The sequence below is a fragment of the Platichthys flesus genome, chromosome 13 (genome assembly GCF_949316205.1).
Source record: "Platichthys flesus chromosome 13, fPlaFle2.1, whole genome shotgun sequence".
NCBI classification, from domain to species: domain Eukaryota; kingdom Metazoa; phylum Chordata; class Actinopteri; order Pleuronectiformes; family Pleuronectidae; genus Platichthys; species Platichthys flesus.
In genome coordinates, this window is record NC_084957.1 from 13,534,139 (window position 1) to 13,553,048 (window position 18,910).

Consider the following 18,910-nt stretch of genomic DNA (forward strand, 5'->3'; position numbering starts at 1 on the left):
AGTCAACCAGCTAATGGCGCCGCGTGGAATGGTGTGAAAATGGAGCGGGAGAAAAGGCATGTTGTCATTTGGCCACACTTTGTACATAATACGTATGTGCTGTATATGTGCACATGGGCACACAAAGAGACACACACACACACACTGTGAAAAATGTTGAAACTATAAAGTATTAACGACAATAATACAGACTAAACACTTAGACCACAAAGAACAACATTTTCTCGTAAAACTTTAAAAGCATTTTGAAAATAGTTTTCTCATGAAAAGAATCCGTCTCATACAATAGAAGCTAAATTCCTGCAAGGCTGCCACAGAAGAGCTGGTGATCATGTTGATTATATTTGTCGACCTTCAGCATGTTTTAAGGCCAGTCTTAGAAAAACTGAATATTTTCTATCAATATTTGATATCAACATCAATCAGGTATAAATATATAAAAAACAAACACAATACGATTTTTGAGATGTATTTGGCTCTTGAAACAAACTGCTCTTAAAAGGATTGCAGCCTCATTTGCTGTACAGATTTTTCAATTGTAAACAGGTCTGTCAATTACTTTGCAACCAAAGTGAAATATCTCAAAATCTATTGGATTCATTATCCCCAGAGGATGAATCTCAATGTTTTTAATCATTCATTGACTCTGGCTCTTCTATTAGTTAGAAATGTTTGTTTAACAAGCAATTTCTGGCCAACTGTTAAATAAATGGTTGTGAAAGTTTTGAACAATATTAAAAGACTCTCAGAGGATGACTCTTACTGAGTCATAGAGTATAAGATCAATTTATTTATTCATTTCTCAAACCTTTTAGAGGAATTTTATCTCCTTTAGTTATCAAATTAAATATCTCCTCATCTACACCATTGATTTTTAAACATTTGCTACTCTTTTCTTACAGCTTTTCTGGTTTCCAAACAATCTATCCTCAGTTTTCGGTCTCCTGATTTCCCTCTTACTGTCAAATAAAAGGTTAAATTTGGTGTTTTGAGTGAAAAGTCAGATTTTATTAAAATTTGCGACACAATTTTAAGCCCCCTTTAGGTTTTAGGAACAACAGATCTGTGTTATACATTCTGTTGACTTGTGTACTTACGTTATTCAAAATGTTTCCAACAATGTTTAGACAGAAGAAATCCCCTATTTTACACAAGGTAATAGGACGTTTCATTTTGCTTGCCTTTTAATTGCGTCATCTTCACTTTGCCTGTTGCTGCTACAGCTGTCACTGTTTGTATTGGTCACGATCATTCGTTACCATTGGCCACTTAAAGTACATACAACTTGAAATAATCACATTATCCGTGAACATGCTTTGCACATGAGTCAAATATTTTCATTGACAATAGAGGTGAAACTACAGCTCCCAAGATCCCTCGCTTCTTCGTCAAACTTGTTTTTTTGCCATTGTTTTAGTAAGAGACCCGTAGCATCCGAAGTGCCATATTTAACGTTTAATTTGAGTAACTTTGGTGATCTCTGATTGGATTAGAATGCTCACGTTGAAGCTAAAATAAAGAACAAAGTAAATTTGACCTGCTAAACATCAGTGTCTGTTGCAGGTAATTTATGCCTACGTTGGCATTTAACTGGACACATGGCCGGAGACTCTCTGTTCTGTAAATAAAACATGACTCATGCATCACCGTTCTTTTTCCATTACTCCTGACCGAGACGTGATGATAACACACACACTGATAGACAGCTGCACAGTAAGCGCGGCAATTAATGCTAAAACCATGCTAGAGAAACACTGCTGCTGCACTGCACTGCTAATGAAACCTAGCAGCAAAATCCAATAATGAGCTGTTCACAAGCACACCGTCATCACATGGTGTTATTAATGGAGCTTGGGGTTTCATGTAATTTAACGAAATCGACCCCTAGCCCTCCAGTAGCCCTCCTCGCTTGCACTTTGAAACCCGAGTGTTAGCGGAGCACTTCACCGTGATCCGTACCAGCTGAGCGGCCGAGCAGCTCCGGGCAAACCCGACGAGGGGCCTCGCTGCTCGTAAACACTCCGCAGAGAATCGTTCCTCTCTCTCCGCCAAGTTTCCCTCTTTCTGCAGATTCATAACTGCACAGGTGGGAAGAGAATCTGTAATTAGATCCGCTCAACTGACTGAGAGCGATTAGACGGAGCGAGGAACTACGAGACGAAATGGAACGGAACGTTGTAGATACAGATGTGTTTTGCGTGTGAAACAAAGCGAGGGTACAACGCTTCACCTGGTGCGGTCGTGTCAAGGAGCACAGTGTGTTCTATAGTTGTCTATCTGTAAATGGGCAATATCGACTGGGTCTATAATGTTCCAGTGATAACTTCATGTTTTCCAGGTTGCAGTTTTCTTGCAGCTGGGACCATTAATCTCCCATCTAAATTCATGGACAAGAGACCAATGAAAGAAATGTGTGTATTATTTTATGTATATATACTAGATATAATCTCATTCTCATTCAAGAGCATTTAGCCTGTCAGGCACTTTCTCTCACTTTTTTCATTGACTATTTTTCAGCATGAGCAGAAAAGTGTGTTTTGCATAATTTTCACATACATCCTGAAGCTCGGCCAGTCCAGGGTGTAGCCCGCCTCTCGCCCAATGTCAGGAGGGATTGTAGCCCCCTCCCAAATGACCCTCAAAGGTTGAGCAGTATAGATAATGGATGGACGGTTATTTGACGGATGGATGGATGGAACATCTATTTAGAAAAGTAGACGGCTCCACTTATTCCAAAAGTCAGACCAATCTATTGGACCAATTTATTTCTAAACCGCTCCCTTCACTGACTGAAACGTATTACAAAATGAGCAGGGTACTTTAAAAAATACAAATGAAGAGATCAGTTTTTTCACGTCATCTTAATAATTCATCAGATTTAAATTGCTTAATTACGTTAAAAGCTCCCAAAGGTCCAGTTTTAGTATATGACTGACAATAAAAAACTTAAATGTGACTGCCAGGATAGAGATCCTATATTGATCTGAATAATTCAGACAGCTGAAGCCTTACGTTGGCTTTAACTGAACTTTAAGGAATAATTCATCATTTTGAGAAATACACTTATTCACAGGTAGTTAGCTTCATATAAAGACTTGGACCTTAAAGAACAGCCCTGTTCAACAAGTCCACTAAACCACACATCATATATTATTAATTTAATCCATATCAAAAGAAAGAGTATAAATGTCAATACGTGTTTTCCAGGTGTCTATAAGATGGAGTGCAGGTTGCCAGGAAACTGGCAGGAACTCCATAAAGTAACTGCCCCTAAAAGACTGTGGATTTGATCCAATCTTTTACAGTGTATACGGTATCGTTTCATGGTCAGTACATCGTGAGCATGTGATAACTACCTTCTCATAAAAATCAAAGGCAGACTGCTGCACACGTATTAAAAAGACATCAACGTACTCATGGAATACTGTTAAACAAGTGAGCCTCATTTTAAGAGCGCCTGGCTTCTGAGAAAAATCATCAAACTTTTCGCAGGTTCAGTCTCATCCTGTTGAAGTCTGTTTTTTTTTAACTAAATTTAAAGTTTTTCTGCTTATTCCAATCAGTTATCAGGTCATTTGTAGTTGCTCGTTATCAGATTAAATGTTTTAAACAAGCACCTCTTTGTATTTTACAGGATATTCTGAGGGCTGGCAGACGGGATATTTTCGTTTACTGTGGTGCTTTGTATTTACTTAACCCATTGCCCACGGGTGGTGAAACAAGCTGCAAAGATTAGACAGTGCAAACAACTATTAAAACTCCATTTGCCTCGAGGTGTGGGTGAAATGGCTTTTAGGCACCGCTGTTCTAAATCATTGATGTTCAAAAACATATATCCTCTGGACCGACGGAAATTCAGAAATCCACAAACTATTTTGCAGATGTACTTGATGCTAATTTTGATTTATATCGGATAGAGGGTGAAGACAGTGTTTGGAATCATCTGAGATATTCTGTAAATTGATTTTATATAAGGTATAACGTTTTAAATCTACTGCAGCTCAGATGGCAATATGATGATATATTACACAAATATCAGATTTGTTTTTTCTTTCCTTAGAGGCAATTATACAGAAGAAGCAAAGCTTGAAGGCTTATCAAGAGATTTGTCTATTATCATAGATATGTCATGACAATGTGTTAGGGTTAAAAGCTGCACTGGAATATAATGATAATTAAAAGTGGCTTAAGGGTCAAGAAGCTCAGAGCTGATTCCGGATATTAAGGAGAGAAAACTCTCATCACTTGCTGCTCTATCTTAGTTATATTATCACTAAAATGTATTATTTCCTGTGCTGGTATGTAGTTTAGGACATTTACTTAGGTATTGTCTTTAAGTAACAAAATGTGTTGTACCTAATGACAAAGATGAGATGAAAGTATTTGAACGTTTTGTTTTTATGCTTCTTCATAGTTTTACTATATTCAACTATATTTGACAACTTTTTATTCTACTGATGTTCCAAAACAAGCATTATAAATGAAAATGTCTTTGGCAAGTTCACAAAACTAAATGTACCAATCAGCTACCGAGTCTTTAAACCATAACAGTTTCACCCAAATCAAAGTGTAATTTTCTTTTCCCGGTAATCACTTGAAAACTAAAACGCAGTTGCACAGTACTGCCACTGGCAAGTGCCGTTTTCAGATCAAGAAGAAGAAGTGATTTCCGCTAGTGAAGCATTCTGCAGTGCTAGCTGCAATTTAATTTATTAATATTTCTCAGTGGGAAGTCAAGGGTTTGAAGGGGTTGCAATGGAGTTTTTAATAATATGAAATATGCAAAGTCTGTATCAAGAAGTGAGAAATGATAACGGAACACCTCAAGGGTTAAGTAAAGCATCTGAATACTTAATTAATTAATTAATCAGTGATTATTTCATGTCGCAGGTTAATCGTGGCTCTCACCATTCACACTGACTGGGGTCTCCTTTCCCAGTTACATCACATAAGTACCAATTGATTCAATGGACTTGCTCTCTCTCTCTCTCTCTCTCTCCTCTCTCTCTCTCTCTCTCTCTCTCTCTCTCTCTCTCTCTCTCTCTCTCTCTCTCTCTCTCTCTGTCTCTCTGTCTCCCTCTCCCTTTGTCAAATCAGTTGCAGAGTGGATTAAATGTATTTGAATCATTAATAAAACTCGATTCAATGCCTGTTCTAGTCTATTCTGATTGCAGAAATTTCTGTTGAGGCTATGTGTTGTCAGAACAACATTTAACATTAAGGAAATGTTTCAAGGATCAAGTCACCAGAATCCCTTAATTTGGTGAAGTTCAAATGTGTGATTGAAGCTGGTAAAAGCAAAAAATTCAAAACTCTTCCTCACCCTGGTGAGCAGGCAAATCCTTTGGTCTGTGTGTGGTACGACTGTCCACTCCCTGTGTGTTAGGGAAGGTTATTTTTCCAGTCGATATTTTATTCATGAGGAATTTTTCACACAGGGAAGAATAGGGTTTCGCTGGCTTCAATTTTCATAAACAGTGAGGTTGTTGCTGGCTCCGGTTGCCGAGTGAAACAAATCACCTAATTAAAAAGGCATGAGCAGATAGAATCGATGCAGATCACTTGCAATGTGGTGACACGTCTCTCCGGAGAGAGCGGTAACAGCCTGTAAACACCAATCCGACAAGAGTGCAAATAACGCTGCGGCACACAATGACTTAAAGCCAACAGCAGGTCCGACTGTTGTGATGGAAAAATCTACTGATGTCAAGTATGTTTCAGAGCAAAGGAAATAAGAAAATACATCAGGGTGTAAACTACAGAGGACAATATTCGTCACCTCAACATGTGACTGATATTCAAATGACCAGAGAGGAAGAGGAAATGGATTTGTGCCGACAGCTTGATAAATAACATCGAAACAATCAAAGACAAACAGCTTGCGTCAGAACATGAGTCGACGAGAAAAATAACACATTGACCAGGAGCTGGTTTCTTTTCAACAACGACACAAATCAAAACAAAACCGTCAAAGCCATCATCTCGAAGCAGACGCGCAGTGATTTATGCAGAGAGTGATGCTCCGCTTATCTCCCAGGGTTTGCTGTGTGGGGCCTAATTATGTTTAGTGCCGATTTCTCAGGTGCAGGGAACAGACTGACAGCTGCTCATCAGCAGCTCCGTGCTAAAGATAATTCTCGTCGTTAAAATCTAACCTGACTCTTCATCTCATCGAAATTGCACATATGGAAATGCAAACATTTGGAAAGGGTACGGAGTGCATGAAAAGAATAATACAATTTTAACTTCTAAATCAAATAATGGTACATGCATCATTTTATAGCAATAATTAATAAAATACACAGCTTAAACATTTATTTTATAAGCATCTGTTTTCATAATTAATGCGCCGAGCCAGTCTAGTGATTAGGAGCAGAATGGGGAGAGAGGTCAGGGAGGATTTGTTCTCCGGTGGGAACGAATGGATTAGAGAGTGGCTACTCAGCAGTGCACATTTAATCTACTCTATGGCTCCATTTAGCTTATGTTCACGTTATATTATTCCCGTTTTAGCTGCTGCGGAAACAAAAAGAGGCACTGTATGTATCACATGAATACAAATGCAGAGGGATGATGTGATTTGGGGGGGTAATTTCTCCGTCATTTATGCTTCACTGGGCTCAACAACAAACAATTAATTTCTGAGGAAACTGGAACATTACAGCAGACTCTTGAACCACTACTGCTTTTCTTCTACAGGCAAAACAAAAAGAAAGAAAAAGAAATTCAAGGACATTTTTCAAGACATTTCACTTTCCCACATCTGTTAGCCGTGCAGCTGTTCTTAACCCACACATTCAGTGTCTCTGGCAGGGCCAAAACAGTCCGGGTTCCTTTCACACTCATATAATGGATACATGAGGGTGAGAACTTAGTTATTGTGAAGTGGTGTCAGTACTTTTTGTTCAAGTTCAGTCGCAGGTTTGTATCTATTTAATCAAAGGGTGTTGTTTCGAGTGGAAGTCATGCAATGAGAAGTAATGGGGGGGAAAAGATCATTGCTATCAGGGGCACAGCCTCCAGATTAAAGGGATTTCTCCACCTCCCCAATATCTGGTCATCTCTGGTCAGTGGAGCAAGTATATGATGTTGGTGTGAATGGATGCCACAGAATTAAAGAGGAATATCTTCGCGACAAGTCTGTTTCAGCAATGCAGGACCCCCTCAGGTGTTTCCCCCAATCTTCCCCAAGCCAAATACTTACTCTCTTTAAGTAACTATGCCACTTACCTACACTATGGCAAACATCAAATTGCACAGACCATAAGAAATCAGTCCCCTAAATATGCTTACTTTATTTCATCAAGATCAATGAATCCTTGTCTGGGAAAACAGTAAAAATGTCAGAAAATGGTAAAGATGATGTCTAATAACCGTCGTCATTTCTGGTATTTACATAAACAAAATTCTGTTTAGTTGCACTTATATGCAGCACTTGTCGTTTGGCTTTTTTGAAGCTCTTGGATTCTTGCTGTTCTGGGTTTGTTCCCTTATGGTTGAATGCACTTATTGTGAAGGAGCTCTATTGCACTTCTGTCCCTCCTGGGAGAGGGAGCCCTCACATGTGGCACTCAGAGATTTAGATCGTAGTTTCCTTACTCTTGTTGAAGATTAAGGGCAGAGGATGTCACACCTATGAGACAAATTGTGATTTGTGAATATGGGCTGGGCAGAAATCTGAATGATGATTGATTGACTTATTGTAAGTCGCTTTGGATAAAAGCCCCGGCTTAATGAAATGTAATGTAATGCAATTATTCTGACCCCTGCTGCAGATCTGACCCCAAATTTAAAGTGCTCTTCCCTGACATATACCACATCCTTCAACCAAGTTCTGTATTAATCTGTCCAATAGTTTTTATGTAATTTTGCTTACCAGCAAACAAACAAATCAACGAACCAATGGACAGGGGTGAGAACAATAATGTAATATATCACGCTTTATTTGACCACTACACATAAACAAGGTCAAGATAAATAAAAGCCACGTCTGAGATTTGACATTTAATTTGTAAATCAGGATTCATACTAACATACTCCTCATGCATACGGCATATTACACATTACACTGATCAGACTGTCTCTGAAGGAACGTTCCTGACAATTTAACTCCCATGGCCGAGTCAATACCTCTTTTGTGGTTAGACCTTAAGCTAGTTGGAAAATCTCTCATCCCATAATGAGCATGAAATGTCAGCGCCAAAAGATATAGAGCTGGCATTTATCACAGAGGAACAGTAATCCAATTGACAAGAGCTCTGATAAAGACAGAACGAACGTTGCTCCGGGATGGATGGCAGACGTGAGAAGATGTCACACTGAAGAGGAGCCGTGTCCACATTTGAATTATTAATTGGTTTGTTAGTGGAGTCAATTTAGACACATGGTTTGACCGACTTGAAACAAATAATTAAATTTGTACAACCATAAATAAGACATTTTCAAATTGTGTTTTATAACTTTTTTTTGTTGGTCCAACAATTTATTGAATATTTATTTATTCAGAAAGAGGGATTGCACAGTGAGTTGATATAAATTGTAGTAGAGACACAGTTTTCTCATGCAGTCCAAAGAAATGTAATCAAGGTGAAATGACTGTCACACGATAACTGGCTTTGAAATCGGGAAGAGATTGTTTTTGTAATATTTATTCAGACAAACATTAGAGCAGACGGACGCTGCTTTGCCTGTTGAAACTCTGCTTAACGGACGTTTGGGATGGAGCCATGTTGACTTTGTGGATTGTTGAATGTAAGCTCTGACAGGTGTTTCTTAGCAACCCATGTTGTACATTAGACGATAGTTTCCATGCAACGTTTTATGTAGTCACAGTCTTATTCTGTGTGTTATGAGCTTTGGATTACAATGACCTTAAATTCAATTCATTTCAATAGGATGAACTTAATGTGAAATCTCACAAATTTTGGCTATTTATCCATATAATATATGGAATACTGAGAAATAAAATAGAAGTACAAAGTAAAACCATTGAGCTCTTCATGTGGAACGGTTGGATGGTTAACATACAATTTAACATACATCGTATCACAAATCTGTGTTGTGATACGATGCCACAAATAACACAATAAATTCAGGAAAAACTCAAATCTGTAAAGATCTATTGAGGCAGCTTGTCATGTGTTTGCCTGGATGCACAAAACAACAAATCCTCACAAATCAAAATTAACATTTCACAAAACATTGTGGGATAAAGTGTCGCTTTTAAAGACAAACAAGCGTCAAGCTGTTCTTTCACATGAACGTCAGTTGGGTTTAAACCAACATGTAAGACTACATCACTTTTGGGGTACAAAAATACTGGAAGCCACTTTGGGATTTTATTTTTATAAAGAAACTACCTATGCATCTTTCAGATAACATACTGTATGTCCAGCCCTGACAATCTGCACCAGCCGATTATACTGTGCTTAGCTCTGATAAGTCTTCACTTTTGTTTCCACTTGTGAGAATAGAATGATCCACTGCAAGACTGAGAATAAAAAAAGAAAAAGTCTTAGAGAGCACGGTGGGATTTACATATGCTGTGTGGCCGTTCAGGTATTGACGGGTCAGTTAAGTCGATTAATGTGGCTTCCCCGACACAACCCAAGCGGCATCTGTCAGTCCTGACGTTTCTCCTGCCGCACTGCAGCTGCTCGGCCTGGCGCTCACCGATCACGCTGAACCGCTCAGGCCACCGTGGAAAATACGTAAAACAGATTTGCTTCGCGTGGACAGGCCTGCTAATGTTGTTTTCTTTGCTGCCTGACACGCAATGAACAATCACACAAATGAACTGTCGGATATAATGCATAGTATAAACAGTATTGTATTATATAATCATAGTAATCTGTTAAGGCTGGCCTTTTTCGTTTGTTTTGCAAACCTACCGCTGACCTAATAAATTCCTACAAATACAGGGTGTGATGTAAAGCGATCTGCTCCTATAAACATCCCAAAAAAATATAAAAGAAAAAAGAAGGAGGAATTTCTTATACTGAGATTTAACGTGCAATCAATCAATGAAGGGACTTTCTTATACTGTAGAAATCTCATGTATGTGATTGCTCATTTTTAGACATCCCTGTAGAGGCTGTTGATGATTCTACTCTTACTCTCTACTCTAACAAGTCTACATGTTTACATTAATTAAAAATGTTTGTATCATTAAGTGTCATTAAGATACATTCATTAAAATAACAAAAATCAAATGACTTCTTACAACATAAAAAAAGTTGGTGCTGCAAATTCAACCCCGAGGCTCATTTCAGCTTTTTAAACTTAACTTTGTCTCTTTAATTGTACTTTAAAACATCATTACTTCTTAGTTAAAATCTCTCCTCTCCTGCCCATTCTTCTCTGCTCACCCCCCGCCGGTCGAGCATGGCCGCCCACACTGAGTCTGGTTCTACTGGAGGTTTCTTCCAGCTAATGAGGGAGTTTTGTTAAGTGCCTTGAGATCATGTATATTATGATTGATGAATTGAATTAAATCCAAATGTCCTCATCAACAGACCATATGAAATATCAGTGTATTCTTTCCCACAGATTTGTTATGCAGCAGCCACAGCTCACTCTTCTATTTCCCACATCAGCCTATAATCACTTTCTCTCTGTCCCCGCTCCCGTTCAATCCTGGAGGATGAGCTTATTCGGCTGACAGCAGAAAACATCTGTGTGACACACTTTTATTAAATATTAAACAAATATATAAATATTCCATTCATGTTTGTAGTTTTTGTCTCTGAGCCAAACAAGTTCCCAATGAACGTCTCTTTACAGAACTAGACACTCCCTGCGGTGCTCTTCTGCCCTATTACATGTCCCCGTTCGGCCCAGCAGGAGAGAGGATCACATGAATGGAATCATTTCATGCAGGGAAATGTTGATACAAGAACAAAAATAAAGAAGCTTCGCCGAGAGCCCATGTGTCAATGAAACTGTTCAAATATGATAACGACACAGCTTTAGCTGTAAACTAAACACAGATAGTCTTGCTCTAACATAATATATTGAGACTTATAGTCCTAACAACTTACAAGGTTTAAGAATGGACTTAAACCACTCTTTTACAGTTTATTTATCATATCAATAATTATTTACAAGAGATCGACATCTGTAAATAAAAACACAAATTGACCCAAATATATATAAACTTAAATTAAGAAAGAAAAACTTGTAACATAAATGTATAACTGCCTTGAGGCGGTGGTCTAGTGGCAGAAACTTGGACTATGGGCAGAGAAGGTCTCTGGTTCGTCTCTGGTTCGTCTCTGGTTCGACTCCACGGAGAGACAACAAAAGACGAACCTGGATTGATCTGTCCAAAAATCCAAGAGTCTCCCTACCCCGTCTAGTGCCCCTGAGCAAGGCACCTTACTCCCCCAACATTTGCTGCCCGAGCGCCGTACATGGTTGCTCACTGCTCTGTGTGTCCTGCACCAGATGGGTAAAAAGCAGAGATTACATTTCCCTACCTGTGTGTGTTTGGGACTAATAAATGCATCTTAATTAATTATTCTTCAAAATAAGATTGATACTGACCAACTGATAAATCAGTGGGGCTTAACAAGGGCAATAATTTGTAACGTTCATAACGAATTGTGAAACGTGAATTATTCAAAAAGTCCGTGGGTTAAACTGAAACCAAGTAAAACATAATTCATGAAGTAGAAAGTACTTAAATGCTTTATAATTTCAAAATTACAGTCTTTATGAAGGATTTCAAATTAATTTAGTTACTCCATGTGATGCAAAAGATTCGCAGCTATTGCCAATCTCCCAAAATCCAGTTTTAAAGTACTTCATTTTATAATCTGGACTCGGCCAGCAATTAAAATATAACACTGTAAAGCAGCAAATGCTCGGACGGTGAAGGTGAACAAACTTAATCTATGAATATGCCTCATTATTGTGAGTGCTCATACAATGTGATATTCTGCGCTTCTTCCCCCTGTCAAACACATGCATTATAAAGCCACACAACCCGAGATAAACACACAGAAAAAGAAACCTCTATAAGACTCACCAATGTACTGGTTCCACTCTGGATCCAGGTCCGCCTGATTGGCCAGACAGCCCTTCATGACATTCAGGCAGTAGTTCTTACAGGGTTTAACTGCTGGCATGCCCTGACAAAAAGGGCAGTAAAGCATCTTTGTCAGCGCTCGCATACAAGCTGGAGTGCTGCTGACCTGCAGGGACACAGACGGGGACAGCGCTCATTAGCATCTGGGCAGCTCCAATGAACACATCATCATTTTTAACACATTTTTGTCTTTTTCATTACACAGAATTTGAATGTTTGCCATTTCACGTTGCACGAAAAGTCAAATACAGTATGAACACTTTTTTAGTTTTATCTGGAGATGTTCCAACACCAACGCAAGGCATCAGTTAAAACTGACCTGTGGGAGATTTCAGGTGAAGACCCACAGAGGCAGAATACCTGAAACCTCCATAACTGAAGAAGCCTCTTAGATGAGGGAAGAGACGTCTTCAAGAAGCACAAGCAAGTCTGATTGCCTATGTACACCCGTACAGCTTCTGAAGAGCTGCTAAAGTACGTCATAAATCGTGTTATTATGAAAATCCATTGGTATCGGATTGGTACTCTGTATCTGCCTTTTTTTACGTAAAGTCCATGAAACAGAATTGGTAACAGGAAGTGGCGAATGGAATAGGAACATCTCTTAATTTATCAGAAAACTCCTGTTGTTTTTTTCTACACATTCAGAAAGAAAAGAGTGAGTTCCCCTCCGTCCAAAACACACATTGCCTGCAGTCACTGTCAATCACAGCCTGTGAGAACATTGTCAGAGAATTTGCCCTGAATTAAATATAAATATTTATTGGCTGCCTCTTCCGCCAGAATTAGCTGTCAAACATTTTGCTCTTCAAATATTCATCTTTCTGTATTAAATTTTTCATTCCCCCTTAATTTCACAAACAAAAAACGACATGACGTTATTGCGTGACAGCTGGAGACTGAAGAGTCAGTCAGCAGCGACTAAATAGCTTGAAACGACATAGGGGAGGCCAGGAACATGCAGAGGAATGACTTGTCCCCTCACTCAGGTTCTCTACTTGCTAAGAGTGAGTAAGGATCAAGTGATGAAGAAGGCTGGAGATATTGTGAAAAGCCTGTTAGATCAACATTTGATTGAAGCTTTTGATTGAAGCCTCATTCAGGCCGTGACATCGAAGAAATACCCACAGACTAAACCAGAGGATGACGACGGCCATTTGCTGGATAAGCTGTGCAAGGTGCAAAATCATATCAGTGTTGTGTGAGCCAGTACAGTGGTATTTATAGACAGCCAACACAAACTTGACTGCGTGACCCACTAAAAAATACTTTATTACATGATTTCCAAAGAGCAGCACTCAACAGTCCCTGTGTAAACACTTGAGTACTTGCAGTCTTGAAGACCTGTCAAGAGGTTTGGAATCAAGCTCCTTGGTCACAGCTAATGGACCTTTTTTTTCTTCTGTGTTCCATGAAGCACCAACAAGAATCTGCCTTAAAAGGGCCAGACACGTCTTAATGTCTCATTTCCTTTAGAAAATAAAATCTAAATCCTGTGCAATACCACTGTGGTGATGAGGAAAAATGCACCATCTATTTTTGGTGACATCTTATTAAAGAGAATTATAGCAGTTTGTGAGTCTCTTTAAAAAAACAAAACTCATCCACTTAACAAGACTGGTTTTCCAGGTACGAGACAGTCGGCTGTTGGGAGAAATGTTTGAATGGGTCAGTTTGGAGAGGAGTAAGTACATGTCCTTCCACCATAATGATCATAGGCAGTTTGGCCCTATAACCACAGATATGTTTCACAGGAAGGCTGTTTCAATGTGTCTCCACAAAGCCCATTTGCTAAGTGATTCTACTCATAATATTCCAATAAATGTTTGACATGCTGCTCCCGTTTTCCCACCAAAGGTTTTCAGTGGGTTTAAATTCAGGGACTGAGGCGGCAAATCAAGGACATTCCAAGAACAATTCCTGGAACTTACTGTCTTACATGTCCAGTGATTACAAAGCTTATATTTCAAACTAAGAGCACCATAATCTTCTTCAAATCTGTCTTTCTATTTCGAAGAATCCATGATGCCAGTGACACGGTCAAAGTTTGACCACTACCTGGAGCGAAACAAGAAACACCCCCATAAAGGGATGGACCTGGTGTGTTCATGCTGGACTTCAGGGATGTTCTTCAGGTCTTGTAAACTGCAAACTAATAAACAAAGCTAATCAAAGCATAATCATACGTCTTCATCTGTCTTGTCATATTTCTAATCGTGTAAGAAATTAGTAACATTACTTCTAAGCCATTTGCTACACTCAACATTATGGAAAGTAAAAGAAAATTGGCTAAGTAAGATTATACTTATTTATAAATCACCTCACAAAGTATAAATAAGAAAAGTTACAAATTAAATAAGAATGCAATGACACTTTAAACAATCAAGCATAAGCCATTAAAAGAATTAAATTATCATGCACAATAAATAATGATTAACAACAGCAGCAACGAGGGGAAGGAACTAATTAACAATTTCGTTTTTTTCTAAAAAAAAACCTGTCTATGCATCTGTTGGATACCTTGCTATCTTCCTACAGTGAGTGTATTCAGATAATAAATGTGTTTTATTTAGTAACCAATAAGAGATTACAATTCTACAATTCAAAAACTAGACAAATAATAATACGATTTTAATCACTTTGGATAAACAGAGGCAGATGCACTGTTTGGGAAATGATCCAGAATAACTTCCAGCTTTGTTTGTGAGACACAAACCCCTGATACAAAAATCTCTCTGCCCGGTTTTTGTGTTTTTGTCTCTTAAGCTGCAAAAAGAAATAAAGTAATAGATCATCTGCTTGTATTCAATATAAACTCGTATATCCCAGCAGCAATAAGCATGGATGTTACATCTTAGTGACGCCGTGCAACAGACCCCCTCTCGCAGGGTGTCTTATTCCATTATGCTTACACCCAATCCCTCATGATGAGTTTATACCCTGGGGATCAAAGGGTTGCAGTCCCAGACACATGACCTGGATCTCAGGTCCCACTGAAATGTCAAAAGGTGACGCGGGGACATGCTGGCATGTACGAAACGCGGGGTGTAACTCAGTAAACGCATACTAAGAACACATCCTCTGTGGACGTGTCTAAATGAGCCTCCCCCACTATTACTGGTAAGAGGGGGGGGGGGGGGGGGGCTGATACAGGCGGCGAGGGGAACGCGTCCAAGGTTCAACAAGTGCACCGTGGTGGGACCGGCAGAAAAAGAACATTTGGAAGAGGATCGGTGTCTTCTCTCCTGAGCGTCTTTCTCTCCCTCTCTGACGATTGAGGGTTGGTTTCATTGGTGTCCGTGTCTCTACTTTACAGCCGTACCTATAAATATTTATCATCGTGTTGATTATCCAATCCGACTCATATTAATACAGTAGTGAAAAGAAAAGCAGGGAGGCAGGGGATTTGCAGTGAAGTGCTTATCAGCGCTTCCCTTTTACCCAGAACGAGGCTCGCCGTCCTGTTGTTGTTGTCGAGGGTGAATAAATCCAACCCTTAGCCTTCCTGCTCTCCCTTTAATCTTTCTTTGTACACTATCAAAACCACACTCACTCCCAGGACAGCAGGATATACTGCAGGAGCAACATTAAGATTACATTGCATCAAACAGAATACTCAGCCCTAAAGCACGATTAATGGCTGCTGCGTGGTGGGGGAAGTATATATTAGGCAAGACAGCAATAAACAGTGATGGGCGAGGATTTGCTTTGTTTCTCTGTTTTCAGTGTCCCGGGGTAATTCTCCTCTGCACTGTTTTCCAGACAGCACCTGAACAAGCCGCCTGAGCCCCAAACTTCCTGAGGACATGCACCAGGAGAGCCCGCGTTAGTCAGAGAAGTATCTGGCAGGAGCTGTGTTCATGCGTAAAACCGAGGGGAAATGTGTGCACGGCGCATAGACACAAAACAAAACCTTGGTTTCAAATTTATTTTAAGTCTTAATTCCATCTGAGGTCAAATGCTGATTATTTGGCAGTTGATAGGGTGCTTTACCATCCGTTACCTAAAACAGTGACATCATTTACCTTTGACACTCTCTGGGCCACCTCCCGGCCGACAGAGAGCCCCTGGACGAATGTGCGAGCGGCGATGAATGCCCGCGTAACCTGAGCCTTGAGCTTCCTGGGCACGTCTCCAAAGGGCTTGAGCTGGTCGGTGTACTTACTGATACACTCCAGATAGTCCTCTGTGATGACATACTGGGAGTTGAGCAGCGTGAACATACGCTCCAGTAGCCGCGACCAAAAGTCATTAAGCATTTCCTCCAGGTTAACGTTCCCCCCGGTGTAATAGCGTTTCAGCTCAGCAAACAGGTTCTCAAAGACCTCCGAGTTCTGCATGTACGGTTTGCCGTAAGTCCTCACAAACATCTCGTTCAGGGACCGCTCCGTGTTCTCCAGGAGCTCCAGGAAGAAAGCTGAGTTAGGAAGAAAGGAAAAAAAGGGTTAAGTTATTGTCTGATCTTCTTTATAAAGTAGATATGCCTCGGTACTTGTGCAAACTCTCCCTACTAGTGCAGTGCCTGTTTGCTTGGCCTGTAAAAGGGACCTGCAGTATTTTAGCAAGTCAAGACCAACGACTACTAAGTTGGTTAGTTATTGGAATACCTGAAAGATTGCACTATATCTTTTCATTTAAGATAGAATGTTGAAAGAGGAAACTTGATACATTTTAATTCCAACAGCAAATGTTCAGACATCCCCAAAACTCAAAAACATCATATCAGTGAGGGCGTTGTGATGTTGATTTCATTTTGAAGAGACCTCACGGCTTGGTTGATTTTTTTTTTTATCACCGGTAAACTCCTTTTGACTTTGCAATAGGAGGCTTCCTCATATATTTCTGCAAAGCAATAAGTTCTGTGTTTGCCGTGCATGAAGATCAAATTGTCTATATTGCACCTTTAAACCCCCCAATATATTAATGTACCCTGATGGACAGCACACGCTTTGGTGGATGAATCCTAAATACAGATTCTGACTGAAGTATAGCTCAATATACTGGAAGCATACGGCGTTCAGATGATGTGCAATAAGGGATCCTCCTATATGATAGTCTGTCTATAGGGTTTGCAGCCTTGTTGTTATTCTCATGATTTCTTGTGATTCACCAGAAACAGAGATGAGATGATGACATTTCTGGATTGAAAGTGCTGCCTTTCAAGGACCAATATTCAAAATTTAAATAGGCTTTGAAACTCTAAACATTTAACTGCAAAATGGGTTCAAGTCTTGTATGAGTCTCCAATCCTATAAAGGAGAGTGGTGATTACAAAAAAGCTTTTATATTCCTAAATTTCTGTTCTTTATAGGGCAATATGGTGAATCCAAGCATCAAAGTGGCATTAATTGATTTTGTTGGGCCACTTGATGGTGGTGGAAAGAGCTGTAAACACAATATTCACGTGTTAATATCTCATACATATAATTCCCCGAGCCAGCAGACGGATTAGCCTTTAATTGGACCCATACTTCTGAATACAATATCAATTTAAGTGCAATATATAATCTCTATTATTTCTTATTATTCATCCGGGCTCTGTAGAAAGCTCTTGGCGGATTAGTCACTATAAGCGACATACTACTTGTTATTTAGCATCATACATTGCCCAATGAATAACTTGATATGTTTTCATTTCTGGCCAGTGGAATTTCCACCGGCCTATTTTTAAAAAAAAAAAGTTACCCATGGTTCTGTAATGCAACCTTGCCTATTCATAATCAGGAATTATTCGTTAATAAATCAATATTGATTGGTGAAGCTGTAAAGCCTCTAGCTTCTCACTGGTATGGGGATGTGGTAAGAGCAGCAAATGTGTGGACACAGCCAGCTGCAAAACATTCAAATGCTGGGACAATTAAAAATAATGAGCTGCGTGGGTTGTCCCTGTAAAAGCACGTCGGTTATTAATACCGTTAACCCTGTGCCTACTATTGTCCTCATCAGGGAAGTGGACTACACTGATGTTGTAGTATGGCTGGAGCATTTAACAGTCGCTCCGTCCATCTCAACAAACTAGTCCTTCAACCTCATCATTTATTCCCACTCTCAGATTTACCATACCAGACCTTTGTCGTCATGGTAACAAAAGTGACTGAGGATAAAGACAACACTAATCACTAATGGTTTCATGAGGTGAACGAATGGCGGCATCATGTGTGGAAGTCCATCCATCTATCATTCCAGCACGTTCCCCAACTTCAACCTTTTGCCACGGCCATAATGTCTCCAGCTGTTACAGGTCAGTCGTTTTCCTGTATTGGCAGCTGTAGCACATCAGCAGGGCAGTTGATGGTAGCTAGGTCACATGTAATACTCAGAGCGGATCCATGTGCCTCCTCCCTCCCTGTGCACATTACAGTCACTTATCAGAGCAGCCCAGACAAAGCTGTAATGGTTCTCAAGTGGACATTAGTGCACAGCGATTCAGGTGAAATGACTGATCACAGAATCGGTGGGGGGGGCACGAAATGCTGCGACTCTCCATGATACCACCTGGAAACACATTAGTGGATATGTGACAATCACACGTGTTTCTTCTTTCTCCGTACAGGATGTGACCTCCACGGTCTCCAGGACTTGTGGTGTGGGCACTGTGAGTATTCACTGGACGCCACTGGGATTGACAGACGACAGTGAGCAGTTTGTTAAATATGCAAATCTCCAAACATGATTTGTGCCTCAGTGACTGGTTTTTGGAAATGAAAACTGTCAGTGGCGCCAAGCGATGTGTACACTGATTAATGGCACTTTCAAAACTAACTTAATTTAAATTGAAAAAAAAACATTATTTTAGATACATCAGTCAAAAGTGTCAGCCGC

General features: G+C 39.7%; 1 protein-coding gene across 2 annotated transcripts in view; it reads right to left on the reverse strand.

Moving 5' to 3' along the window:
* Nucleotides 1-18,910, reverse strand: part of gpc6b (glypican 6b) — an 80,847-nt gene that overhangs the window by 33,701 nt on the left and 28,236 nt on the right. For both annotated transcript variants that reach the window (XM_062403358.1, XM_062403359.1), the window contains exons 3-4: nt 16,114-16,505; nt 12,029-12,194 (exon numbers count right to left, since the gene is read on the reverse strand). In XM_062403358.1, the coding sequence (XP_062259342.1) occupies nt 12,029-12,194; nt 16,114-16,505 (558 nt within the window). The remainder of the gene's footprint in view (nt 1-12,028; nt 12,195-16,113; nt 16,506-18,910) is intronic.